This window comes from Haliotis rufescens, unplaced genomic scaffold (genome assembly GCF_023055435.1).
Source record: "Haliotis rufescens isolate VD_foot unplaced genomic scaffold, xgHalRufe1.0.p SCAF_24, whole genome shotgun sequence".
NCBI classification, from domain to species: domain Eukaryota; kingdom Metazoa; phylum Mollusca; class Gastropoda; order Lepetellida; family Haliotidae; genus Haliotis; species Haliotis rufescens.
The window spans coordinates 6,611,689-6,628,393 of record NW_025963935.1 but is presented as its reverse complement, the minus strand read 5'-3'; the positions used below and the strand labels follow the sequence as shown (position 1 = coordinate 6,628,393).

Sequence of the window (16,705 nt, the reverse complement as noted above, 5' to 3'; positions counted from 1 at the left end):
TTACTGGAGGTTCTGCCATCCTTCTCGGCTTTTTGATCGCTCCTTCAGCTTTTCCATCTTCTCTTCAGGATCTTTGGCTTTGCTCAGATGTTGTAGTGGGCCATACTTCAAGCCAGGTACACGTATGATGCACACTGGCTCTGGATCACTGGGAATACGTTTCCGTTTTGGTTGAGATGTCAAAGCTGTCTTCGAGTTGTTCCCGGTTGTATAAGATGTTGGTCTCAGTCACAACAGTTCAACCTCAAAAGACACATAATCATGGTGATGACATTGTTACAAGGTGGGACATTTCCCTATATATTAACTTGGGTATTCTGTAAGAGAATCTTAAGTATGTAATTGGAATATAATTTATTTCTGTGAATGCATGGTCCCTGTTCATTTCAAGCCATTCATATACGATTTGGACGATTCGCATTTTGACATTTTCTGTAAACTGGAAACTTAAGTAGCTAAGTGATGTATGAATTAAATGTTAGTAAGTGAATTCGTCTTTTACCTTCGGTGGTGCCCCCTGCAAATTCACCTTAACTAGTAGCTGTACTAAAACATCTGAAACTCAACTTGAAATGGCAAAATTTGTCAAAATATCAAGCCTGCGTCCAAGAAATTGATTTGTATATTTGCTGAAATAAATAACATTTACATTATGATCAGCTTTTGCACAGCTTTATGGTTGCCATCTTGAATATGTAACACATAGGCCCATTTCATTCAAAATTCTGAAATCGACTCGAGCATTATGCTGTGAACCTCTTATATACATACAAAAGTGATTGATATCAGATTTGTCAAGAAGTATTCTATACGATTGTCCAAAAGTAGATCAATAATCAGCCTACATCAAATTATGGTGTTTATATATGGTTTCCCATAGCATATAACACATCAAGGTCGGTGTATAACACACAAGATGACAAGCCAAATCCTGAGCATACATCCAAGCGTTGTTCCGATGTAGCTAAGCCGAGAATGCAATATTAGGTATCCTACTCTGACATTATAAGAGTAAATGTACTGGAACATGTGTTAGAAGATTATAGTGGAATCAGGCACACGTACCTAGAACATATACCGGATTAAAGGTTTCTGCGAGAAGAATTTAGTTTCGTCGGGATGTATGACGTTCGATTTGCTATGGATTGGTCAATATTCACTCCATACCGATTATTGATACCTCATTGGAGAGGTATTTATATATGGATTCCAGTGGTATATCACACGTGACGATCAGTGGATCACTAGTGAGATGACAACCCAAAACGTAATCATACCCCCAAGTGATATACGGCAAAACCGGTCGAAAAAGCGATTTAGGGTACCATACTTTGAAAGGCTGTAACAACAAGTTCGTCCCAACTTTTTTCTTGTTAACATTCAAAATCATGTTTAGTATGTTTATGGGCTTTAAAAAAATTAAGTGGGGTTTGGATGTGTGGGGGGTGCTCGTGGGTCATACCTAGCCCACGGCCTATATGGATATTTGGATGAATATAGATATACCTCCTTATAGATAGTGATCGTAGATGATTGTAGAAAGTGCATGAAGAAAATGGAATAATTATGTGAGTAATCGGGTAAATACCACGTGTAGCAATATTCAGCCATATTACGATATTGGTTTCCAACATACAAGACGGACCATGAAATTATAACTTGAATTTGGACCTGGCTTTCTGGTGTGATGAAACACCCCATAATCTCCTGTAAAAAAAGAGCTAAACACACGAATATAGATCACGAGATGAAACTGATGTATACATCTGGACATATATTTGCGTAGTATTACAACGTTAATTCATCAGTATACATGTATTTTGCGCAAAAGGATATTGTAGGATCGACGCTGACATGCGCATTTAACCTATTCACCAGTGCTGTAATATTTAATTTATTTGTCTTTTGATACATATCGATAGGAACATGGAGAGTCTGTCTGAAGAAATATAGACATGCTTTGGATCTTTTGGATTGTTGTACTTCACGGTTAGACCAACGCTTAGTCTCTGAAAATATATTATTTTGGTTAAAACGAGAAACTATATTTAAATTTAAAAGGAGCCCAAGTGAGATGGAAATTTCAGCCTGAACCTGTTGAACATCTAGGCTTGTTTCATTTGGGGCTATAGCATTGCAGTAAGGCCTCGGCGGAAGGGAAAATAATATGGTTCAGGGACTGTGAGACAAACTACTTTACGATCTGTATTGCCGTCGTGATCTTTAGAGCTAATAAATTAGAGCCATCTGAGACAGTGACTCGACACCTGTTTGCACCCATCAGATACCAGTCACTCCTGTCACTACTTCTCTCTCCAAACGAAAAAAATACGAAAAATGTCGGAAGTGTATAATTTTAATCTTTCTAACTTACTATTTAGATACATGATTTAACTTTAAAGTAATTATATGTATCTCATGTTCAAAAATGTATTATAGGTATCTGTGATGCTGGTACCGTTTTGTCGCCATTGTGTAGCTTTTGTGGAGTTATTATGAATATCAAATGCATGTCTGCGACTTGAAATATAGACTTGTAAAAGAGTTCATCAATGAACCATATGCAGTCTAACCCATTTAATTGGCGTGTATGGATATATTATCCATTTACTTATACACACTTATTTTGGACATATACAGAATTTCATTGTACCTTATTATTTAAAATAATACCCGTGAAGATCCGGGTTAGAACAGGCCTTCAACAACCCATGCCTGTACGAAGGCGACTAACGTAATCAGGTGGTCAGACTCGCTGACTTGGTTGATGATGTCATCGTATCCCAATTGCGTAGATCGGTGCTCTTGATGTCAATAACTGGATTGTCTCGCCCAGACTGGATTATTTACAAACTGCCGTCACAACAAACAATCAAACAAAAACTATTATTAAACACCTTCCAACAATGAGAAATTAAACTTTTAATTTCTTTATAGTTAGTTTTATTTATAAAATAATTTGATTCATAATTTAATCATTGTGTTGCTTTCTTGTCTGTCATTCAATGCACATGTTCAAACCCCTTAACTTTAAAATATATTTGATTTTTCACAAATGGTTACGTCAGTGAGTTGCCTCGATCTTTTGTTTCCTACTCACACTAACAGATTAAAATAATTTGTTTGTACTATCATATTTCAATTTATTTAACTCTTAATACGAAATTAATAATTCATTTATCACAGTATAGATCATAATTGTATATATGACTATCTGATGTTAAGGTTTTATTGCAGAAATTATAATGAATTCAAAATGTAGAAAGATACACAATTTGCCATGATTTGAAATGCAATATTTTTAAACTATACAAAGCATAATATAATGATTAGAATGCCTGTAACGGACAGTGTTTAAGAAAGAAATATTAGTCGATTAGTCCCATTTTTCAGATATGCCCTTCAGTTGTATTATTGTATATCTCCAGATAGACGTTCACATTGTAGTTCTCATTATTTGTGGATAATTCAAAAAGCAACATAGAAATTATATATTCTACCATGACGAAAGAATATAGAGTATACAATAACTCGCAATTGTTCAAAAGATATTTCAAATCACAATAACATATCTGATCTAAACAGAGGTGGTGATGCTTAAATCTCTACATTGTGCCCTCGTTTGTGGGCCATTGTTCTATTCAGCAAACAGCCCAAACCCCGAAACTCCACAATATATCCGATTACACTGACCCAGGCTGGACCCAAACGTCAATTCTCAATGCGATACTGACATCCTTGTATGTCTCCCAAACCACAGAGAATACATTTAAAAGGAATCCAGCTCAAGTCTAGAACGATTTGGCAAGCCCAGATTGCCTCAATTCTATCCATGGAAGTAAGCATTAATAAAACAGTATTGTTTTTGGCTCCTTTAGATTATATTTTGTAGATACATATTTTTAACTACGAAAATTTTACTGACACCGGTACTGTCCTTGTTGAAGCTATTTATAGCTCAAATAAGAATTTCGAATTATCGTCCATTGTTCGATGCCAATACATCGATGACAAGTGAGGATATCATATAGTAATCGTTGATGCCGCGCTGCGCTATAATAAACATTATAATCAAGTTGACTAGTATGTACATTACTACAGTGAACATGTACCTGATCATGCTCTTCGTAATATCAAATACTAATATGTTATTGTGTGATGAATTTAACTGCATCATTGGTGACATGTGATATTAATATTCCATCAATTTCTTTCCTGGTTGTTCTATCCATATCTACAAAATAAAATTAAAAAATTAAAAAGGAGGATAGAACAATTCTTAATTTCAGGCTAGAGCTGTGGAACTCTAGACTTTCCCAATGATTGTAGATTTGCGCCGGTCTCATGTTTTACTTTATTCTCTCGGGTCTACGTCACAGCTCATACCACACAATAACCAAACCAGTTTGCCCCCCGCCGGAGCTCCTGGATTTTGGTTATATCATCTAACATGGCCAACTCTGCTCTTAAGTAAACAAAAACCTAATCAGTGAGGGGTCCTTTATCATCCATATTTGACTGCTTATACAAATCTTATATCTCTCCTCACAGCTGGTTAAAATATAGTTTTGCTGCTGAATATTCGAAACAGAGTGATTGAGTTGGTACTACGCATGTATACGGTTCCATTTTAAATTACTGCAGCGCTCCATTATGAAAACAAATCGTTTTAACGCCGCTCTCAGAAATAAATGCAAATTGAATCTTGAATCTTGAAAGTTGTAGATTTTCCGCAAATCAGTATCACTTGCAGTATACAGTATATCAACTGCAATATACTGTATACAACATGTAGTATACAATGTGTCGCGAGCAGGAGCACACATTTCCTGCCCCTCTCCCTTCGGCAAACACCTCATGGGGGGTGTAACGAGGTCACAGGTCAGGCGTGCACTCGTCAGTTGTCTGATACGGTTAAGAGTAAGATCTTCCGGACGATCACTGCACTAGAGGAATGTGGATTGTTGATGAGGTACAACGTGTTTGGAACTGGGAGTTGAACACTAAGCACTTATAGAGAAGAGCTCACCATAAAACGTTCGACAGATATAACTTGGTTACCGCTCCCTAACAGTAACATTAACTGAACTTTACGCCTTTTGTACATATTTGTGATGGGGCGACAATGCAACAACGAGACATATTTTGACATTGAAAAATCTCGCGTTAAGGCATTGTCGCCCTTTTGTAAAATATAGAAAAAGATTATTCAAAGAGCGACAATGCGACAACGCGACAATGCGACAAATGGCCAAAATGTTGCGTTGTCGAATTGTTGTGCTTTGGTTAATTTTGACACGTTTTGCTTGTTATTGCACGGGCGTCAATGCGACAATACGACAACGCGACAATGTCCCTTCCAAAATTCCATAGTGATCCGTGCAAATAAAACTGAGTTATGAAATAGAAGTCTAACATGCCAATTAATAGATAAAGTGTAAAAATGCGCTGATGAGTTCATCTGCATACCGAGTCTATACGCTGTGATTAACAATAATGCTCTGAGTCAATACATTTTGTCAAATGTATGACATATATTACCTATGGAATACTGTAAGAGACATTCTCGCGATCTCGCATTCTCGCGATCTCGACCATTGGAAACGAACTAAAAATGCCAAAAATACGAGAATGCGAAATCGCGAGTACGCGAGATTTTTTGATACATAGCACTTTTTGTCAAAAGTCGACAACGCGAGAATGCGACATTTGGACATGATGCAAAATCGCACAATCTCACAATCTCGACTTGTCAAATTAGGCCACAAAAACACAAAATCGCGAGAACGCAAGAATGGGACATTTCATTTTCTCGCGATCTCGCGTTCTCGTGTTCTCGTTTTTTAGACGCTGTCCGTGCGCATGCGTAATATCACAAGGTCAAAGCGCATGCGCACGTTAGGAGTCCGGTGGTCATGCTTCTTTCATGCTCTTCATTCTCCAAGCAGCCTTTAGCAAACTTATGACTTGAGCTTGAAAATGCTATCATGTAATTTACAAACACAAAGTCCCATGTATCGTAGAGTCCTTTCCCTTTGGTTCAGTTTCCAATGTACTTTAAATTAAAACCCTCAACGTGCTCATTATAATTTAACAAAAGAAATTGTGTACATGAATGTCCAGTGATAGTGAAAACATTAAAGTGTGAGGAAGCTGGAAACAATATATATCACTGTCAGTGAGAGAGTAAATATTGCTTAAAGCCACATCAGCAGTATTGCAGCTATTCGCGTCTGCACTGTCAATTACAGGAATAATCACAGGCCAGTGAGGCAATATTATACACGGCTAGCATATTCATCTAAACAAAATTCTCAAAGACCAATTTGTAGCATTCTGCTAAAATGAGATTGTCCGATGTTTTTACACGACACCATAGTCGCTATTTTAAGGCAATACAAAATTAATTAATAGATTATCATCGTCTCCCACCTTACTACAAAACATCCCGCCTTACATTATTCTATTGCCACAAAGTTCCTAGAAATAAAAAATATCGCTAATATGTGTGTTCCTACTCCGTACACGTAGCCCTACTGAATACGCATGATGCATCTGAATCGCATTCTTCGACAGCAATTGTACACAGATGCCTTAAATAGTTCGACAAGAAAACAATAACATCTTTATACTAAGTAAGTACCCCCAATATCCAGCCTGAGGGACCGGCATGGCTCTGAATAAGTGAGTGAGTTTGGCTCAACACTGCTTTGAACAGTATTTATATTTCAGTTATTCCCTGGCTTGTCAGCTTTAAATGGGACGAAACCCACCATCATAGGTTCTGGCACGCCCAAGGGACGCAACTTTACGTACACAGCGAATTGCGACGCCTCAGAGGACTGAGCCACTAGGTCACTGTCCAGGTAATTGGCAGAAAAACCGTTAAGCAATATTAACGTGCACGGAGTAGGAACACACATATTAGCGATATTTCTATTTCTAGGAACTTTGAGGCAATAGAATAATGTAAGGCGGGATGTTTTGTAGTCAGGTGGGAAAGGATGATAATATATTAATTAATTTTGTATGGCCTAAAGTAGCGACTATGGTGTCGTGTAAAAACATCGGACAATCTCATTTTAGCAGAATGCTACAAATTGGTCTTGGAGAAGTTTGTTTTAATGAATAATAATGTGATTATTTCTGTAACTGATACAGCAATACTGCTGATGTGGCTTTAAGCAATATTTACTCTCTCACTGACAGTGATATATATTGTTTCCAGCTTCCTCACACTTTAATGTTTTCACTATCCATGAACATTCATGTACACAATTTCTTTTGTTAAATTATGTTTAGCATGTTGAGAGTTTTAAATTAAAGTACATAGAAAACAGCACCAAAGGGAGAGGAGTCTACTCTATTCTACATGGGTCTTTGTGTATGTAAATTACATGATAGCATTTTCAAGCTCAAGTCATACATTTTCTAAATGCTACTTGGAGAATGAAGAGCATGATAGAAGCATGACCACTGTGCAGGACTACTAATGTGCGCATGCGCCTTGACCTTATGATATCACGCATGCGCACGGACAGCGTCTAAAAAACTAGAACACGAGAACGCGAGAAAATAAATTGTTCATCATGTCGCATTCTCGCGTTGTCGATTTTTGACAAAAAGTGTTATGTATCAAAAACACGCATTCTCGTGTTTTGGGCATATTTAGCTCGTTTCCAAAGGTCGAGATCGCGAGAATGCGAGATCGCGAGAATGTCCCTGTCAGTATTACATAACTACCTGTAGGAACATATTGTTTATACTCGTCCATGTTTAATATATATAATTTACATGCTCGGTAATAGTGAGGACGGGCATCATTGTGTGTTTCTGTGCTTTGTTCAGGTGAACAATTGACTTGTCCTTGCATGTGTTTGTGATGGATGCCACCCGTCTGGCAGAATACGCTCACCTTTTCGCGCACACCCGTTGGATGGCCTGAACCACTTCGGATTTTTATCCCACATCAGTCTGATACACCGTGATATAACTGAAATACTTTTCAAAGCTAAGTGGTGTTTAATGCGATCACCGTAGTGTGTTACTGCAACTTTCCAAATTTTGTGTAGTGATGTTATGTAATATGTAAAATAAAGCATATTCAGTTATCCAATTGATTAGAATATACTTGCGTCAGTGTATTTTATGAACTCCCAAAACCGTATTTGTTAAACACATATAATAACAGATCATATACGCACATGGTGCCTTGATCTACTATTAGCTTTAATAGGCCATTCCGGAATAAAATAGTTCCCCCAAAAGCGAGGAACATCTGTTTTAGTTTGTTTACAAAAAATATATTCCAAAAAATATCCTCATTAGATGAGAAGGTCTGTTAAGAACTACCTCAGTAAGTCAATCACAATGACAGAGCGTCGTAATACATTATATTCACATCAAGTACAAGACGTCAAAATGGCCGACACGATAACCATGACGGGAGATATTTCCGAAGTTGTTAATTAGCCTGTGGCGATTTCAAGCCTTTGTGATCACTGATCAATTGGCCAATCATTGAAAGGTGATTGTAAAGATGTGTCAAATAGATACTAAGGTAATTTCATAGATTGCTGTAGATTGTCACTACGATAGTTTGGATTTTTGGGTTTTATTTCTCTAGGATGGGTTGTAGCGAGGGTATCCTTGAAAGGGCATGCAACCAAACTCTATGAATAATCTCAGAGTATGCTAAGACGCTACGTTCAAAATTAAAGGGTCTAAATGATGAGAAACAACGCTTCTGTATGAATTCGTACTAGGGAATTCCCAGGGCTTTCCCCAGGAATTGGGAAGTAGTCAGTGCTTACGTAATTTCAAGAATACAGTCACGTGAAAAACGTCATGTGACCCACCTCTCGTCCTATGGAAAAGCCGTATATCGTGTAAACTTCACATTACAAAATTAGTTACTGTTATAACCAAATAAAACACAACCCATTATCCGATAGAGGTAACTGGGCATAGCGGAGGGATATGTTATCTCAATAAACTTGGTACATGGTTTGGTTTGTCTTCTTGGCGCGTGTCTGAATTCCATTAACATGTTACATATCCTAAAACTGACTAATCAGCAAATCTCGCTGCGCGCGACAGGTACTACAGCAAGGCATGCCAGAAATACGAAACCTAATGCTTCCGAAAGGAAGTCTTCTGCATCACGTGCGTCGGGGGACCAGCAACAACAGCGTCAATAACCCCTCGCAGAGTCATCGTGGAATAGGTACTGGCTCCTGGGGAGAGAGACATCAGTGAGTGAGCGAGACATTTTTGCCAAGGATATTATTGTCACAACCAGTATCTTAATAACACTGGTATCATTTCCTATACGAATATTATTTTCTCCGGAAACTTTCTGACCCTGGAAACATTAATCGTTTACATAATAACCAGAAGTGCGTGCGTGCGTGCATGAGTGAGTGAGTGTTTTAAGCAACATAAATCATATCACAATAACATACAGCTTTGATAACCAATAAGGTTGAGGTCAAGAGGGGTCTGACGTCGCGTTCAAGAGTATGGCACTTATATAGCGAAGTATGGTGGTTAGTAATATCCGGGACAGATGACAAATTAAAAGGCGGCTAGCCCACTAAGATAGCACACAGCAGATACCCTACTCAGGAACAGTAAACTGACTCCGACACGACCAGTCCTTGTTGTATCACTTTATGACGAGCGCCAGCCAGGGCAACATCAAGGCATTCGTTCGGTTAAACAAATTTCCGGATAAACGAAGTAGTGATTGTATATGTTGACATAGGCCCCGGATTATAGAAGCTATGGATAGGATCCTCTGGATCTTTGTACACGTAAAAAAATATCTCTGGAGGTACTCCTTAATGTGAGGTTTCCAGATTAAAGGGGTCCGGAATAAAGGATTAAAAGGACCAGGGATGTTATTGACAATGTTAAAATTTTCTTGGTATCTGTCAGAAATATCTGAAATCATTAAATGAGTAACATGTAATATCGAGTTTTATGCAATCAAGTGAGTGATTGAGTCGGGTTTAACGCTGCTTTTAAAATTATTCCAGTTATATCGCGGCGTGTCAGCTTAATGTGGGGGGAAATCCCGAAGTGATGAAAGTCTCCGACGTTTACTACTTCGGTGAAACCAACGAGCACGGGTATGGTGCTGACAAACCAAGAAACATAATCGGGATTCGAACCAAGTGGAATCATAGGTTTCTGGCGTGCCCAAGGGACGCAACTCTGCACGGCGAATACCGGCGCCTAAGACGACTTGGCCATCCATGCCTCCCTGTATGCAATCAAGCATTTATGGATTAAATTAATATTTTAAGCTACCTGGTATGACTATCTCCCACAGGAGCACCCCGAAGGCCCAGACGTCTGCCTTGTGACTGTGAAACCCCTCGATCAAGGCTTTTGGGGACATCCATCGGTCAGGGAGCGGCCCTTTAGACGTCCTCTCGTACACGTCCACACCCTCCACATCTCTCGCGAGACCGAAGTCCGAGATCTTGCACACACAGTTGTAGCCAACCAGCACAATTCTTGCAGCGACGTCACGATGCACAATCTGGAACGACGTGGTCACAGACATCAAATCACTGTCAAATTACGGTGTGAGGAGGGTTATTTTACGCCGTAGTCAGCAATAAAGAATAAAGAATAAAGAAGACGAAGAAGAACGAGGAGGAGAAGTTATTTTACGCCGCAGTCAGCAAGAAAGAAGAAGGAGGAGAAGAAGAAGAAGAAGAAGAAGAACAACAACAACAACAACAACGAGGAGGAGGAGGAGGAGGAGGAGAGGAAATCTCACGGCGGTCCAGTGATTTATATAATGAGCAACGACCTACCGGAACGATAACACGCAATCAACGACGTTAATGAGAGTGACAAGCCGATTTAGAGGCCTATTTCCAAAAGCAACAGAGAGTTTGGGGCCCACTCTAGCCCTGGAGAGGTAGTCATTAAAATAAGTCCTTGAAACAACTACCTTTTTCAACTTAGATTTTGATATTTTACTTAAGTCATATTCATAAAGAGAGTTCAGGTTTCGCCTAAGGAATTTCTACTGGGCAAGGATAGACTTAACTGCAAAATGTTAACTGCAAGAGTTAAGACAAATCCAAGAGTCTTTATGACTACGGTCCCTGGTCGCCATGGGATGATCCCGAGATATCACTGCATTCACTCTACGATCACTTGGGATTATGTATATTCATACATTATATATATTCTCTTCACATTTCAGGGATTATACATATTCCATGATTAGACATATTATTCCCTGATTACACATATTCCCTAGTTATACAAATTTCCTGATTATACATATTCCCTAGTTAGACATATTTCCTGATCATACATATTCCCTAGTTTGACATATTCCATGATTAGGCACATTCCTTGGTAAGACATTTCCCTAGTCATATATATTCCCTAGTTATACATATTCCCTGATTGTACATATTCCCTAGTTATGCATATTCCCTAGTTATACATATTTCCTAGTTATACAGAATAGGTCTTCAGCAACCAATACTTGCCGTAAAAGGCGACTATGCTTGTCGTAAAAGGCGACTAACGGGATCGGGTGGTCAGGCTCGCTGACTTGGTTGATACATGTCATTTATCCCAACTGCGTGGATCGATGCTCATGCTGTCAATCACTGGATTGACTGGTCCAGGCTCGATTATTTACAGACCGCCGTCATATAGCTGGAATATTGCTGAGTGCGGCGTTAAACAACAAACAGACAAACATATTCCCTAGTTGACCATATTTGCTGATCATACATACACCCTGATTATACATATTCCTTAGTTAGACATACTCCCTGATTATACATATTCCCTAGTTATATATATTCCCTGATTAAACACATTCCCTAGTTAAACTCATTCCCTAGTTGTACATATTCCCTGATTATACACATTCCCTGATTATACATATTCCCTAGTTATACATATTCCCTTGTTATACACATTCCCTAGTTATACATATTCCCTAGTTATATACATATTCCCTAAATTATACATATTCCCTGATTATACACATTCCCTAAATACACACATTCGCTAGTTATACACATTCCCTAAAATACATATTCCCTGATTAAACATATTCCCTAGAAATACATATTCCCTGATTATACATATTCCCTGGTTAGACATATTGCCTAGTCATACATATTCCCTGTTTGTACATATTCCCTGTTTTTACATATTCCCTAGTTACACACATTCCGAGTTATACATATGCCCTGATTATACATATTCCCTAGTTATACATATTCCCTGATTATACATATTCCCTAGTTATACATATTCCCTAGTTATACATTTTCTCTGATTAGACATATTCCCTAGTAATAGATATTTCCTGATTAGACATATTTCCTGATTAGACATATTCCCTGATTATACTTTTCCCTAGTTTTACATATTCCCTGATTATACTTTTCCCTAGTTATACATATTCCCTGATTATAATATTCCCTTGTTATAAACATTCTCTGATTATACATATTCCCTAGTTATACATATTTCCTAGTTATACATATTCCTTGATGACATTTAATCCCTTGTTATACATATTCCCTGGTTAGACACATTCCCTGGTTGGACAATTATTCTGTAAGGTAACACTATAACAAACCTACACTGTTAGCTTCCAGGTGCTGCATTCCCCGAGCTGTATGCAAAGCAAAGGACAGTAGATCCTTGGCTGTCAGCTCCCCGTCATCTTCACCTTTGAAGGCGAAGATTGATGCTCATGATGTCAGTCACTGGATTGTCTGGTCCAGACTCGATTATTTGCAGATCTCCGTCATATGGCTGAAATATTGCCGAGAGCGACGTTAAACAACAAACTAAAAACGTTCACAAAGATATTAATTTATTAACACAATCCAATGGGCGTAAAAGGCCGATTGATATGAACAGATCACTTAAATTCAACGATGACATCAGGACAGTGGTGTTGGCAAAAAAGGGTAAGCATGTCTTGATCTACCAGTAGCACCTGCTTGAACACTTAAGTCTTTGTTTGTTGCCTATTGCCGCACAACAGTCCCCCTGCCATGTCGCGGCCTTCAAACGATCGAGCCTTGACCAGACAATATAGCAACATGACGGCGCGCTTCCACTGTGACTGACTTAACGAGGTAGTTGTTACCAGACCTTTCTTAGCCATGATGATGATGATGATTTTCTTACAAAAGATGTTACTGGAGAGCTACTTGACCATACAGAAATTGGCACAAGTCATGTAGTCCTTGCCAAACTGCCCAATAGTTGAGGTATCAGGGTTTTGCCATAAGGGCCAGTGGACTAAAACTGTAAGTTTCTAGCCCTGTTTTTAGGGCCATTTGTTTTTTTTTCGTTTTTTTTCTTGAAATTTCAAGATAATAAGTTGAAATTTCAAGATACATACTAAGTTGAAATTTCAAGATACTAAGTGGGAATTTCAAGCTGCTAGGTTGAAATTTCAAGATGCTCCTTTGAAATTTCAAGATAATAGCTTGAATTTTCAAGATACATACTTAGTTGAAATTTCAATATAATCACTTAGTATCTTGAAATTTCAACTTAGTATCTCGAAATTTCAACTTAGTATCATCGGTATCATCACTTGTTTTCCCATTAACGCGTGGAACACAGGGCTATGTGATATCAGTCAACTGATTATAATTTCTATTAGTCAGGTGAACGCCTGTGTTGACATCAAATGAGAATGTTGTTTCTAGCCTGATGAATATGGCGGGTCTTCAAACAAGCTTCAGAATAACTACTATCAATTGCGCTTACAACTTCTAACTTCCACCAGTTAGAATATGTAACATGCACAGTGATTTATAATTATACTACACATTGCAGTCTACAGTGCTGGGGAGGCTTTTCATACGAACAACGCACCGCCCACGCACGTTTGATATACCTCGAGTAGAATACTGTAAAAGTGTAAGGATTGATTTTGTAACATGAAACGATTGACGTTCGCTCACATTTTGCCACTACCTGACAATGTGAACATGTTTTTTTCCAGACGATTTGCACATGTCTGCCTGTTTCTGTGTCGAAGGTACAGATATACTTGTTTGGTAAATGGCAGTGCTTTCTTCTTAAAGCGCTATCGTGTCACTGCGTTGTCTGGTCCGTAACGTGATTGTGTGGGTTGTTAACAGGCCACCGTCGCATGGCAGGGGCGCTACTGTGCGGCGTCAGGCCACTAACAAACACTTACTTCGAATTCTATATTCAAACTGTGAGTGAGTCAGTATGGTTTTACGCCACTTTTAGCAATATTCCAGCAATATCACGGCGGGGAACACCAGAAATGGGCTTCTCACATTGTACCCATGTCGGGAATCGAACCCGGGTCTTCGGCGTGACGAGCGAATGCTTTAACCACTAGGCTACCCGACCGCCCCTCAAACTGTGTGAGTGGTCAGTTTTACCGGTGGGTAGGACAAGCTGGCCCTCTTTGCTAACACCTGATGTCATCACTAATGTCATCATCTGCATGTGCAGATTATAGGCCTTTCGTCATCACAAATCTCATGCAGTCATCGACACTTTTGTGTGGTATCCGTCAAAACACACCTACATAAATGACGTATCACTTGAAACAAAAATAATGTCAGATTAATGTTTTGTTTGTTGTTTAACACCGCACTCAGCAATATTTTAGCTATATGACGGCCTGTAAATAATCGAGTTTGGACCAGACAATCTAGTGATTGACATCATCAGCATCGGTCTACACAATTGGTATGCGATGACATGCATCAACCAAGTCAGCGAGCCTGACCACCCGATGTTGTTAGTCGCCTCTTACGACAAGCATAGTCGCCTTTTACAACAAGCATAGGTTGCAAAAGACCTATTCTACCCCGGATCTCACTTGAAAATATAAACGTCAACACCAAAGTGACATTAGTATCGATGTTTATTTACTGAATCCAATGGGCGTAAAAGGCCGACTTATATGAACAGATCACTTAAAGGGCAAGTTCACACGGAAATGAACCAATTTTTCTTGTACTTTTTCCACATTAAAAGTGTTAACATAGAAGTGTCATAGACAAAAATATAAAAACATCAAATTTAATTAACATATTTTTTGCATTAAAACGATTTATATTTTTCACATTTACCAAGTGTTCTATTTCCATAACAAAAACACCATGGCTTATGCCCCTTGCAATATGACGTCATTGGTGCCAATTGATAAACATTATGACGTCATCATGCTTTGTTAGAGCCGCTTCACGTGGTGTAGGTACAGTTTTGTGATTCTAGCGTCTCAGATGCCAGCCAGGATTGTGTTATGCTGAGTCACCACTGCGCCGAGTGTGTCGTAGACCATGTTGTTTTACCGCAAACTGGTCCTTGATATCTTTTGCGTTGAGGACAGGGACCCAGTTGAATTGGCACCAATTACGTCATAATCTAAGGGGGATAACTCAGGCCTATTTCGCTCGTAAAACGAAGGCTTCATAACGGCATATCATTTTAACACTATTGTGAGCTTCCTACTTTCACTGTGAAAAAAATGAGTGTATAATTTCAAACACAGATACTAACTAATTCTAAAATTGCGTTTTGTTTAGAAAAAGAAAGAAAGTGATTTTTGCGTGTACACTTCCCCTTTAAATTCAGCGATGACAACAGGTGTACTTTTTTTTAAAAAAGTTTAAAGATAATAAGTTGAAATTTCAAGATACATACTAAGTTAAAATTTCAAGATGCTTAATTGCAATTTCAAGTTGCTACGTTGAAATCTCAAGATACTAACTTGAAATTTCAAGATAATAACTTGAATTTTCAAGATACATACTCTATTTGGAATTTCAATTTAATCACTTAGTATCTTAAAATTTCAACTTAGTATCTTGAAATTTCAACTTAGTATCTTGAAATTTCAAGATAGTATCGAAAAATAGAAAAAGAAAATGGCCCTAAAAGGCTTCCGTAGGCAAAAATAAAATCGAAATTAAATCTATTTCGGTATGATCTTTTGATGTTGTCTAGATATTCTTTTTATTTCGAGAATAGGTTTGACACGCAAACACACGCACAAACAAGCAGACGCACGCACACGCACATACATCCACTCACAGATTTCACATCAGTCTTGGCAACTAATAATTGTCCAAGTACAATGGACCGCCTCCATGGTCTAGTGGTAGAGCGTCCGAGTGGAAGGTCCGGGGTTCGAACCCCGGCCACGTCATACCAAAAGTCGTTAAAAGATGGTACTTGTTGTTACCCTGTCTGTCGCTCGTCATCAAGGGGCTAAAACAAGGACTGGTCGGCTCGGAGTCAGTATACTGTATCTGAGTGGGGTATTCATGTTAAACTGCGGCATGGTATCTTAGTGAGCTAGCACTATAAATCGGCATCAGTCCGGACTAGTACAAGCAGACGCACAAACACACACACGTACATGCACGTCGCTATATAAGTGCAATAATCTTGGACGCGACGTTAAACCCCCATTTCACCTCAACTCACCAAGTGCAATGCAATGAACTTCTACTGACTTTCAACAGAAACAATTTAATACAGTTACAATGATGTTAACAATACATTATACTGCCCTATAACATAATATAACATATAGAGTGACAGCAGTCACCTCGAGATAGACAAAGAATCGCGTCTACTAAAAGATCGTTTTCCTTGTCCTCGTCCGCCGTGTTGGTTAAATCGATCTTTCTCCTTT

General features: G+C 38.6%; 1 protein-coding gene across 1 annotated transcript; it reads right to left on the bottom strand.

Moving 5' to 3' along the window:
• On the bottom strand, positions 1 to 13,171 carry LOC124113527 (fibroblast growth factor receptor 2-like). The gene is made up of 4 exons (XM_048401865.1): positions 13,135 to 13,171; positions 12,639 to 12,727; positions 10,335 to 10,549; positions 1 to 223 (listed from the first exon to the last, which is right to left on the bottom strand). The coding sequence occupies exons 1-4, from the start codon at positions 13,169 to 13,171 to the stop codon at positions 1 to 3; spliced, it is 564 nt and encodes a 187-aa protein (XP_048257822.1).
• Positions 13,172 to 16,705: the final 3,534 nt, after the last annotated feature.